We start from the raw sequence: 12,273 nt of genomic DNA on the forward strand, positions 1-12,273 counted from the left end.
ATTGGGGAGCTCAGCTCTGACCCTTCTCCCCTTCCCATGACCCCACACAGCTCCCCACCTGCTGCCACCCCGCTGTCCCCTCCTGCCCAGAGACACCCTGTGACACCACTACCTTCAGTCTTTATTGGTATAAAAGCCTTAAACCGAAATTATATCAAAAATGGGAGGCCTGTTTTCACAGCAGGTGGCTTGAAGTGGTAAGGGTCATAAATTAATGGCTGCAGTAAAAAGGCTCCCAGGGAATTCCCTTTCAGAACAGTAACTCCAGGGATAACTTGAGAGATTAAAAGCCCCGTGGGGAAACCAAGCCTGGCTTGGACCTGCCAAAGTTTCTGGTGACATCTCCCTGTGTGATGTCCCCGTGCAGGGCAGTGTTCCCACGATGGGGTGCGCACGAAGCAGTGCTCCTCCTGCCAGGGATTCCAGGAGCTCCTCACAGGGAAGGGGCAGGAGGATCAGGACACATTCAGGACGTCAGGAGAGAAGGCAGCGGCTCCCAGGGCGCGGGAGAGCCTGGACCAACGCGGGGCTGGCATCAAAACCGGAGCTGGCACTGTCCCGCTCCTGGTTTCCTTGGGAAGCCCCGGCTGACGGCTCTCCCTGGGACAGCCACAAGGCTGCGGAGTCCAGTAAGGCACAACGAGGATCTGTAAACACTGGTGCCCGCCGGGGAGGGTCGGGACGGCAATTCAAGTAAGGGTGGAAGTGAGATGGTGGCTGCCCAGCTGTGCCACCCGCCCAGCTGTGCCACTCCGGGGCCGGCCGTGGTGGCAGACGGAGCATCCTGGGTCACCTCCTGGCTGGGGGCGGTTTCAGGGCCACCTTTGGGGGGACGCCCCGCTGGAGGGCCGAGGGGGTTGTCGGTGGGAGGGCCGGTCCCGGTGGGCCCTGGCCGTGGCACAGCACCCTGCCCTTCAGCGCCGGGAGAGGTTTGCTGGGCGGCTTCGGCTTCGCCTGCCGGGAGGAGAGACCCGAGTCCCTCACCTGGGCTCCAAGGGGACCCGGAGAGGGACAGGGGGCAGAGGAAGGGCCCCCCAAGGCCACCCCGCACACGTAGGGCCGGGGGCCGCCTCGGAGGGGTGGTTACCTGCGGGGGCCGCCCCGGAGAGGCCGGAGGTGTCCCCTGTGGGACGGGTGGCCGCAGGGTCAGCACGGGGCTGGGCGAGCGGGGCCCCAGGGCCCAGGCTGCCCTCGGGGCCACCGTGCTGCTGACCAGGCTGGGCTGGCCGATGTCCTGGCGGGACAGCAGCCGCCGGGGAGGCCGTGCCCGGCCGCCCTCCTGGAACAGCGGGTTGGCGAGGCCCGTGGCAGAGCTCCTGTGGGGCACAGGGACAGCGTGGGGGTGGTGCCTGTGTGGCAAGGTACCCCTCGAGCTCAGCCCCGCAGCGGGGCACGGGAGGAGGGAATTACCCTTTCTGGAAGCTCCTGGCTCTGAGGAGCACCACGCCGCAGGCCAGCAGGGTGCCGGCCAGTGCCAGCACGGCCAGTACGGCCGCCAGGATCACGCTGCTGCTCCCTGTGGGGTCAGGGCGGTTGTGTCGGGATCGGGACACGCCCGGGGACATGCAGCACCTCCCGGCACTGCGGTGGGTGCCAGCCCTCTCCCCAGGCTCCCTCCCGGGGGTGCCATACCTGTGGCTATCCCTGAAATCTCCTGCTCGCAGTAGGGCGCTGCCCAGCCCGGGTCGCAGTGACATTCCCGCCGGTGGTTGCACACCTGGGGTGAGGGAGGAGAGCGTCAGGGTGGCGGGCACGCTGGCGGCCCCGAGGCTGAGCCCTGCGGGAGGGCGATCCCACAGCGTACCCCGTGGTTGTTGCACTTGGCCGAGCAGTTCTTGTCGCCGTAGACCAGGAGGCTCTGGCAGCGCCCGGCGTAGCAGACCTGGGGGCGGGCAGGGGGGGCTCTGAGGCTGCCCCGGGGCAGGCAGGGGGCTCTGAGGCCGCCCGGGTCCCCGTGGTCACCCACCCCCCGCCGCCCCGGCACTCACCATCTCGTCCCCGCACTTGGCGCCCGTGGGCACCAGCCTGAGCTCGGCGGCCACCTCGCCGTCGGCGATGACCGCCTTGCAGTTGAAGCGGCCGAAGGAGTAGTGGCCGAAGGAGAAGTAGCCGCTGCCGAGGATGGGCTTGGAGTTGTCGCTCAGGCACAGCAGCGTCCCGCACTTCACGTCCCTGCGGGACACGCGGCCCTGAGCACCGGCGGTGCGGGAGCTCGGCCGGGCAGGGACAATCCCCCACCCCGCACAGATCCCTCTCCTCACTTGGGGCTGCAGGGCCGCTTCCCGTACTCGGTGAGGCAGTGCAGGTGGAGGTGATGCTCGCTGTTGTGCTTAAAGCAGACATCGGGAGCCACCTGGGCCTCTGCGGGACACACGGAAAGGGTCACACGGAGACGCAGCAAGCTGGAGGCGCTGGCACCGGTGGCCGCACTTTAGGACCAGCAGCAGCGCCCCAGCTCACGCAGGAGGGCACCACAGCCCGAGGGGCTCCAGGCACATCCCCCAGCAGGTGGGGTGAAGAGGGGGCCACTACCTGCACCCCAGAGCGCCCGGCACTGCTCGCCGTGCGAGGGGCAGCCCCCGTTGTAGCAGTATCCGTTGCCATTCTGGCAGGAGATGCCGTTCTCCTGGAACACATCTTCCGGGCACTCGGCGCTGAGGCCGGTGCAGTGCTCGGGCAGGTCGCAGTCGTTCTTGCTGGCCCGGCAGAGCACGCCTGCAGCCTTCACCTGCACGGAAAAAGGGGATGCCAGCGCTGCCTGGGGATGCCCTCACGGCTCCAGAGCTATGCAGGCACCACGGCACAGCAAACACTGGTCTGGGAAATGTCTCCCAGCATTCCATGGATCCAGACACTCTGGCACTGTACTCTGTGCACCCACCAGCTCCTTTCCCCAACGAGCCGGTCCCCTGTGGGCAGCAGTACCTTGCAGTCCTGGCAGCATTCCCCCTGGGCACACTCAGCTCCCTGTCTCAGCTGGCACGTGGAGGCATTGCAGCAGCGGTCTGAGCACTCCTGCAAGACAGGGGTGGACTGAAAACCTCCCGGGAGCCCCCCAAAAGACACTTCCCTGGGGGACCAGGTTGCCACATCACCAGGTGCCAACAGCACTGTAGCCACCCTGGACTGAACCACGGGAGGGGCAAAACCACAGCATCATCCCGGGTGCAAACCATTCCTGCTGCCTCTTTACCCCCATTGCCAACCCCAAAACAAAGGACCTGAAGGGATTTTTGCAGAGGAGGGGGCCTGGCCTGGGCATCCATGCACATCTCCAGGAAGGAGAAAACGGGAGGATCTCTGTGCTCCCAGCACAGGCTGTGACCAGGGATTTGTCCCAGAGACATCACCCAACTGTATCACCCCCTCCCCGCCTTTATGGGGATGAGGAACAGCTGAGTGCAGCTCTTGGAAGGACAACATGCCACGATGTCCCCTCCTGGGCCACTTCTTTGGAGGGCATGTAGGGAGGGGGAACATCCACCTTTCCTAGGCCAAAATCCCAGCCAGCTACATAAAGGGGGACACACAGCCCAGTTAGTGAATGGAGAGCATTCCCCACCTCCGGCGAGCCGCAGTCGCACTGCTCTCCCCGCTCCACAAACTGGTTCCCGCACACGGGCCCCCCGTACAGCTCGTCTGCGCGGGGGGCGTTCAGCAGGCAGCTGGTCCGGGGGTCCCCGAGGAACTGCCACATGTCCTGCTCACTGCAGCGGCTGAACAGCTTCGGGTAAACCAGGCTGGCGGGGAGGGCACAAAACCAGGCGCTCGTGAGCCCAGATTGGTGCCCACCAGCCCAGGGAGGAGCTGGAGGGACATCGAGAGGCTCAGAGGCACCTGCAGTGGGGTGGAGTGGGGAGGGGTGGAGTGGAATGGAATATGGAATGCCCACCCAGACCTGACCCATCTCGCAGGTTTCACCCTGCTGGGACAGTGCCTGACGACACCTCAACACATTTGCTGCCCAGGGATGTTCCCCTTCCTCCTTCGCTCACCCGACGCTCCCTGCCATGACGCATCCTCCTTCAGCCTTGGAGATGGGGCAGTGGCAGCCGGGAACGTCTTCGTCGTGGGACATGCCCAGGTTGTGGCCCATCTCGTGAGCCATGGTGGACGCAGCGCCAATGGGGTTGGTGCTGTGGTCCTGTGGGACAGAGAGTGCATGGTGGTTGAAATGCTCTCGTGGTTTCTCCACAATGTCCCCACAGGGCCCAGTGGGGCTTGGTGCCAGGTCCCTCATGCTGCCGTGCAGGGGGACCCACCTGGCTGACAGCGCCTGAGTCCCTGGTGCACATCACCAGCTTCTTGGCCAGCCCCACGGTTTTGCCGTGGAAGTCGATGCCCCTGTGGGATGGAGATGCCATGGCCAAGTGCCCCGGGAGGCGGCAGGGCCGGGAGGGTGGCGAGGTGGTGTCCCCCCTGTCCTTACGTGATCAGCTGGGCGTTGTCGTGGGGCTTCCTCCGCAGCAGCTCCGACTCCCGCCAGTGCAGGAAGTTGTCCAGTGTCACCTCCGGGTTGGGGCTGACTGTGATTTTGTCCTTGTGGTTCCACACCTCCAAGCCAATCAAGGCCACCCGCAGGCGGAGAGGCTGGTAGAGCTGGGGTGGGACACAGCCCGGAGAGAGCGCTCGGATTTGGGCTGGAGCAGCAGCAGAAGGTCCCACATCCCATCCCCCCCAGGGAGCCCCCTCACTGCACCATATCAGCTCTGTCCCCCTCAGTAAATAACACAAAGGGTGACCATGTAAATAGGGTTTCCCCCAGGAACTCTGAGCTCCCTCTTGGCTGATGAAGGCTGGGATGCTTCTCCTGTGATACCCAACAACAAGTGAGGCTGAGGCAAGGCAATCAGGAACTGCACCACGGAGGTCCCCTTGTTAGCACCCACTCCACCATGAGAGTGGCCGTGGGATGTGCTCCCAGGGTTTACAGGACAAAATTCCCCCCCTCCCCTTCCCTCATGGACAGGGCTGAGCCTCTCGTCGTGTCCACGCTGCGCACCCCGTTGGCCAAGGGATGTGGTCACCCTGCAGCAGCCCACCCACGGGCCTGAGATCAGCTCCAGCTCCACCACCCTACCCATGTCAACCTCTCCTCTGCCCCCTCTGTCCACGCTGGCACTGTGGGACACGTGTGGGAGCTGGGAGGGCAGGCCCAGAGCCCCCAGGGCTCACCTTGTCCACGTGGTTCACGATTTCCTTCATGCGGTTCTGCACGGTGCGCAAGTCCTTGTGCTTCCTGAACTGTGGGAAGGACACGGAGAGATTTCCAGGCTGGCTTTGAGCCCCTCACTGCAGAGGGTGACAGCAAACCCACAGGCCCCAGTTCGCCCCCCGCCCCATTTACCTCCTCGTTATCTGCCACCAGGACCAGCTCCACGTACCGGGGACCTTTGTGTATCGGACCCGATTTCTGCAAGGGGAGAGGAAGGTGGGGCTCAGCTTGCAGCTTGGCCAGCCAGGCAGTTGACCCTGCCATGGGGTGTGTTGGATTTTGGGGTATCTTCCAAGGCCAGGAGGTCTCCTCACTTGGCTCTCTGATGTTGCTTCGCTGGGTGTTTCAGACGTCTTCCAGCTCATACGCTGGAAAACGCGAGCCTGCTACTGGGATAAGCCACAAGACAAGCTCTGCAGGCATCATGGAGCTCACGGGGTAGGAGGGTGCTCCTGCTGATGGTGCAGGATCCGAGGATCCATGAGGAGCCGCCTGTGTTTGAGTACCCAACCCGACAACAGATGGGAGAGGGGCATCTCCAAAGGCAGGGAACCCGCCCCGCCCCGCCCCGCCCCGTGGACTTCTCAGGAGCCGAGTTCCTGCAAACTCAGCTACAGGAAGGAGGAGCACAGTTTAATCCCTCACCCAGCGGTAGAGCTTCATGGCTGCAGGGATTTTGGGCTCGCGGTCGTACTCCAGGGTGTCCCCGGAGTCGCGGCAGGCGCGGCGCTTCCCCCGCAGGTGAGCTGCGCGGTACAGGGCGTGCCGGCCGGACACGGCCCCCTCCAGCGGCTCCAGCAGGAACGTGGTCTCGTTCACACGGAAGAATCCGCTGGGGAGAGAGAGAGAGAGGGCGGGCATCAGGCTGGGGAGATATCCAGCAGGACGCAGACAGACCGGCACATGCACCCCTGAAAGTGCCTGTACACGTGCCCCATCCCTGGAAGCGTCCAAGGCCAGGTTGGGTGGGGATTGGAGCAACCTGGGCCAGTGGGAGGTGTCCCTGCCCACGTCGGAGGGGCGTGGAATGAAATGAGCATTAAGATCCCTTCCAACCCAGACCGTTCTGGGAGTCTATGATCCTATGAAAATACAGCTGCCAAACTGGCTGCGGGGCTGGGAGGGGGCAAACCGTGGCACGGCACCCACAGCTGGTAGCATGAGGGGTATCCAGTATTTGGGGCAGCAGGAATGTCCCAGGGTTCAGGCACTGGACGATTCCGGCTGGATCAGGGACCAGCTGCCCAGGGAGGGCACTCTTGCCCGGAGCTCCTGTGGTGCTCAGGTCTCCCGTCTCACCCTGCTGCCGTGAGTCAGCCCCACAGAGAGCCGTGTGCCCTTCCTGCTGGGCACCAAGCCAGGGTCAGCACCTCCAGCAGGAAAAGGGATGTCATCTTCTCTTCCACCAGGGAAAGCTGAGCTCTCCCTCCATCAGCGCAGCTCTGGCTGTGCTCACCGTGGCCAGGTGTGCCAAGGCCAGGCTGCGAGCTTGGCCGTGCCCGGGGAGGGTCCTACCTGAGCCCACGGCAGGTGCTGACACTCGCTGCCGAGCCGGCGTGGCCCCGCACGTGGCCCTGGTAGAAGCAATGATCCTGCCACCGGGAGAAAGCAGAGATGTAGGGGGTCTGCACCAGCTGTCGGCATGAGGGGGACCCCCAGGAGTGGGAAAGCTGCTTTCCCCCGCAGCCAGCCCCTACCTGAGTGTCGGGCCGCTCCGTGATCTCCGTGCCGTCGGCAGAGTAGTGTGTCTCGGTGTAGTGCTGCCCCAGCAGCGCCCTGGGAGAATGGATGCTCACGGCAAGGGTGGGATGCAACCCCCCACCCCCACCGGCCTCCCTGCAGAGCCCACCTGCACTCACCTGTTCTTCTCCAGCCACAGGAGGTATTCCCTGCCTTCGGCACGGACGCTGTAGAGGACACGGTCCGGGTATGAGCTCTGCATGGGGGACAGGAGCCACCAGAGACACCCCGTCAGCAGGAGCAAGGACTCCACAGGAGCGGCCCCTCGGCCCCTGCCCTGCCCAGAAAGGGGACGGGGTCTGCATGTGCCCTTCTGAGAGAGGCTGTGTGAGCGGGGTGGGGGAGCTGCTCCCCCTGGAGTCATCCAGCAAAGACACAGGAAATCAGAAGAGAAGAAAGAAAGCATGCGGGCAATAACGCAAATCCCCGGCACATCCTGAGAGAAAGAACAGGTCACCCGCAAAGAGACGGAGTCAGCAAAGCCTGGTTTCCCGTGTCTGACACATGGCTGCAGATGGCCGTGCCAGAGGCTGAGGTTTCCTACTCATCAGTCACAGAGCTCCTTTTTTGGGGGCTGAGTTCAGCACTTACTCAACAGCTGAACCACAAAGATCCCTCTGGATCTTATCAGCAGTGACTTCCTCCTCCCTGACTAATCTGACATGCCACCCTTAGAGAACAACCTTCCCCTGGTCCTCCTCAGCCTTTGGGAGCAGACTTTAGGATCACCACGGCCCAGATCCCCTGGTGCCACTGAAAGGGACCTCAAGGCATCTCAAGCCCAACCTCCTGTGAGTTATGGCTGGGACAGGGTGGCCGTGGCTCAGCCAGCTGGGCCCCCAACCCTCAGGATGGAGATGTTCCTACAGAAAAAGCATTTCCCTCTGGGATACCTTGTGATCTCCACACGCAGGGGCTGGGACACAGACCTCCTGAGGTCCTGTCCCACCAGGACTGCTGGGAGAGACCTGACAGTCCCTGTCATCGTGCCCCATGTCAGGCTTGGCACCAGGGACCTCCTCAGCCACTTCGAGACCCCTCCTGAGGGCACATCCACTTCTCCTGAGGGCACATCCACCTCTCCTGAGGGCACATCTTCCTCAGCTCTTACAGGATCCAGGTGTGGAGAGCTGAGCCAAAGGCAAAGCAAGCCTTTCCCAGGGGGCCAGCATTCCTCAGGGATGAGGTGTGCTGCCTCTCCCCGGGAAGGATGACAGCACATGGCTCAGCACTCCCAGGGGGATGATCTGCACCCTGCAAGGAGCTGGGGCTGACTCAGCGCCAGCGGGGCCAGGTGAGAGGGTTTGCCTGCCACTCAGCTGCCCTGGATTCTACCTGGTTTGCATTCCCAAGCCCGCTGGTGTGCCAGCATGCTCCCAGCTCCCTGGAAAATTCTTCTCTCATGAACAGTGTCTCCTGCCAGACGTGACCGTCCTGTCCCGTGTCCGCCAACAAAGACACCCTTTGTTATTGTTGGCAAAGCCAGGGCCAGAAGAGGTCTTAAGGAATGGCAGGAAAGCACTTGGAAGGGGGCGGTGGGTCAGGGCCCGTCTCTCGGAGACAACCGCAGGGCAAGTTTAAAATAAATAGTCCGGATAAAGCTTCTCTGAATCACCCCCCCCTCATTAGCATGAGCTGTGCAAGGGTTCCAGATGGGAAGGCTTTGGGAGCTGCCCTGCGAGCCCCATGGTCGTGCTGAGCCAGCAGAGCGGAGCCGCAGCCACAGTGCACGGACAGGAGGGATTTCTTCCAGCTGGGCTCAGTAAGAGACCCAGAGGATGGACCTTGCAGAGGATGGGGATGGGATGTCCCGTCCCATCCCAGCACAGGGTGTTTCTTCCCTGGATGGGAAGAGGCAACGGGTCTTGCAGTAGGGACAGGGATCACTTTTTCAGGTCCCTTTCCATGAAGAATCCAGGTCTGCCACATGTGCCCCTGCTAAAAACCCTGTGGCCAGTGGGAAGGCTGCAGGGATGACCATTTGGATTTAGTCAAAGCCAGAGGGGAGCCAGTGTGCTTCAACCCTCACCTGGGCAGGTACTCTGATGGAACTGATCCCACGTGTCCCAACTGCTCCGAACCAGGAGTCAGCTCCTGGCCCATGCCTGTCCCAGCCAGAGACAGCTACAGGGCATGAAGAACACCCGCCCCCATGTCAAAGAAGGGTTTGGAGGTGGTCAAGCCACGCTGGGAACCTCTTCTCCATCCAGGTTACCAGGAGAGCAAACCCAACCTCTCCCCAGGAGGAGGAAAACAGCTTGAAAGGCAGGAGAGCTCATCCCCTCAACACGGCAGGTTTGGGAGCTCCAAGGACCACCCGACCCGAGCCCAAACGCAGGTGCCACCCAGCAGACAGCCCCCCGTGGTGGTCCCAAAACACGCAGCTCAAGGCAGATGTCTTCCCCAGAGGGATCCCGGGAAGGGTGAGCTCCCCTTTCTGGGGGGGATCGGTGCGGAGCCGCCCGGCGCGCCCGGCACAGATGGCGTCTCTAAATAGCCTGGGGAATGTTTATCTCGTGGACAAGTTTAGGTTTCTAGAGCAGGGAAAACAGATGCTTTCGGGGAGTGATTTTGAAGCTAGTTTATCAGGGAGGGTTTGAATCACAGGGGAACGTGCTGCATGGCATTAGGGAATACATGTCCCCAGCTCGTCCGTCCCCTCATGCGCTAAAATCGGCGCTTTTGGTGTCTAGAAAATGAATCAAAAAAAAAAAAATTGGCTGAATTTCCCTTTAAGGCAACAAGGAAAGTATCTTTGAGGGCAAGCCCATCATCCTACAGACATCAACACCAAGCACTCCAAACTCCTGACTCAAACCCCATTCCTTCCCCCAAATTGCCAGGTTTCCCAAGAAAAACAGCACTGGCTTTCTTTCATGTGGATTTCTGCTACTTTCTGATTCTCATTTCTCTGCCCCAAAGGACAAAAAAAAAAAAAACAAAAAACAACCAACTTCAGCAAACACAGCAAGAAAAGTGCTTACAGCTCCACGAGGCTTCTCAAACCCTTCCTTAAGGGAAGACCAGATGTCACAAGATCACCGCAAGGCTGCAAGAGGTGGCACCGCTGGGTCGCGTCTCCGAAGAAAGTGCAGGAGAAAGCTGTCCCCTCCTCCCTCCAAGAGTGCACCCCGCTCTCTGAAGGCCCTTTTTGGACCCCAAACAGCCTGGAAAAGCTGACCTGATCAATTCTACTCACCCGAGGTGCAGAGAGGTCCCTCTTTCCCCGGGGCACCGGCACCTCCCGCGGCGTCACCGTCTCGTACTGCTCGACGTGGGGGAGCGTCTCCTCCAGCCCAGCAGTGGCACCTGGGGAAAGCCAAAGGGCTTTGAGCAGCTTGCCCAGGAACAACCCAGTCCTAGAATATCCTGTGCTGGAGGGGACCCCCAAGGATCATCCAGTCCAGCTCCTGGCCCTGCCCAGGACACCCCAATAATCCCACCCTGTCCCTCGGAGCGTTGTCCAAACACTCCTGGAGCTCTGGCAGCCTTGGGGCCGTGCCCCCTGCCCTGGGGAGCCTGTTCAGTGCCCAACCACCCTCTGGGGGAAAAACCTTTTCCTGAGATTCAGCCTAAACCTTCCCTGGCACGGCTTTATGCTGTTCCCTTGGGTCTGAAGCCAGGGGGCAGTGGAAGTGGCCAAAATGAAGGTGCAGGGAAGAGACCAAATAGCAAGTCCTGAAATACCTACTGGGAACACAACTCCCTGATGAGTTCCGGGGATGTTCCAACCCTCCCCCCCTCCCCGGACAGCTCAGCATCACCTGCGGGAGAGTAAGTCAACCTTTGGGGCCGGAAAACCCCGCCGAGCCCCCGGTGCGCCAATACAGAGGGAGGTTTTCCAGCTCCCCATCGTGATGCCACCGCGTGTGACTCGGCGTCTGGCGGCTGTGGGGGCTGTTTGGGAGAGCGGCTGGTGCCTGGGTGGCTCAGCCCCCTCCCAGCCTCTCCTTGGATGTCGGAGCGGAGAATTTCTGCCATAAACCCCTCACCTTCCCCGCGAGCTCTGAACCCCGGGGTCGGACGGTGCTCGGTCTGGGGGTGCCCACGGTCCTCGCCCACGGGTGGGAGTCAGACGCCCCCTCACTGGCTGAGTCACGGGCGACCCCCGGCTCGCCGCGGGCCGCTGGTGGCCGACCCCCCTCGCCTCCCCGAGGTGCCTCCACGGACCGGCGGGGCCGGGGGCACCGGGAGCGACCCGTGGGGGCGAGCCTGGCCCCAGGCGCCCCTTCCCCATCATCCTTGCCCTCGGGGCGGTGAGGACGGCGGTGCCCTCCTGGGACTTCTCCCCCCGCGAGAACCGCCCCGCGCGTCCCCTTCGTTCTGGAGGGGGAAAGCATCCCCATGCCCCGTGCCTCCACCCCGGTGCCTCCATCCCTGCCCCTCCATCCCTGCCCCGCGCCGATGACCCCCGAGGCGCCGGGCTCCCGCCGCACGTCCCCCGAACTCCCCGCCCGCCCCGTCCGTGGGGACCCCCGCTCACCTCGGGCCGGAGGCATCAGCAGCATCGGCAGCATCAGCAGCATCGGCAGCAGCGCCGGCAGCATCAGCAGCGGCAGGAGGAGCGGCGGGGCCATGCTCGGAGGTCCCGCCGTGCCCCCGCTCGCCGCGCCGCCGGCAGCCCCCGCCCGCCGTGACTCACCGACACCCGCGGACGGGACGGGGCGGGGCGGGCGGGACGGGCCGCCCACGGCAGGGGGGACCGGGGGGACCGCGGGGGGATGTGCGGCCTCGGGGGGCTGTCCACGGGACATCGCGGGCCGCGCGGGGCAGCGGGGGACCGTCCGCTGGGCATCTGGGGGGGGGCTTGGGGGTCGCGTGGGGCACTGATTTCAAAAATGAGCATTTCAGGACTATCTCTGACTCCTGCTGAGGCTCGGTGCTCGCTGGTGGTCTCCACCCTAAACCTGGAGGTCCAGCTTTAGGCCACGGAGCACAGACAACCTGGCTCTTCCCTCCAGGGCACTCCAAAGGTCCTTGTGCAGGAGCGAGGAAGGGCAGGTCAGCACCAGGAGCGCTCAGCCCTGTGACCACAGCCCTCACACCTGTCCCCAGGTTCCTGCTCTCGTCCCTGAGGTCCCTTGGTCCCTGGCACGTGTCTTGGTTTCCCCTTGTCCCCGGGAGACACTTCTCTTCCAGCCTCTACCTCACCTGCTCCCCAAGTGGCTCAGGCAACGTTTGGAGCTGCACGACTCTCGTTAAGACTCCCTGAAACTCCTCTGTTTGGCTCAGCCCATACAGTGTTTGGGTTGGAAAGGCCCTCAGAACTCATCCCATTCCAGTTCCTGCCATGGGCAGGGACACCTCCACTAGCCCAG

At 62.9% G+C, this 12,273-nt stretch overlaps 1 protein-coding gene across 1 annotated transcript; it reads right to left on the reverse strand.

Annotated features, from left to right (window-relative positions):
- Positions 1-111: 111 nt before the first annotated feature.
- ADAM8 (ADAM metallopeptidase domain 8) lies at positions 112-11,593 on the reverse strand. The gene is made up of 21 exons (XM_050305434.1): positions 11,439-11,593; positions 10,155-10,264; positions 7,075-7,151; positions 6,913-6,991; positions 6,731-6,807; positions 5,861-6,047; positions 5,348-5,413; positions 5,176-5,244; positions 4,430-4,599; positions 4,263-4,344; positions 3,996-4,144; positions 3,563-3,740; positions 2,926-3,015; positions 2,533-2,728; positions 2,262-2,361; positions 1,989-2,172; positions 1,805-1,882; positions 1,633-1,717; positions 1,411-1,516; positions 1,088-1,316; positions 112-954 (listed from the first exon to the last, which is right to left on the reverse strand). Exons 1-21 carry the CDS (start codon positions 11,530-11,532, stop codon positions 790-792), a joined length of 2,571 nt encoding a protein of 856 aa, XP_050161391.1. The 5' UTR covers positions 11,533-11,593; the 3' UTR covers positions 112-789.
- Between the last annotated feature and the right edge of the window lie 680 nt (positions 11,594-12,273).

The sequence above is a fragment of the Myiozetetes cayanensis genome, unplaced genomic scaffold, assembly GCF_022539395.1.
Source record: "Myiozetetes cayanensis isolate MyiCay16 unplaced genomic scaffold, myiCay2020 scf10, whole genome shotgun sequence".
NCBI classification, from domain to species: Eukaryota; Metazoa; Chordata; class Aves; order Passeriformes; family Tyrannidae; genus Myiozetetes; species Myiozetetes cayanensis.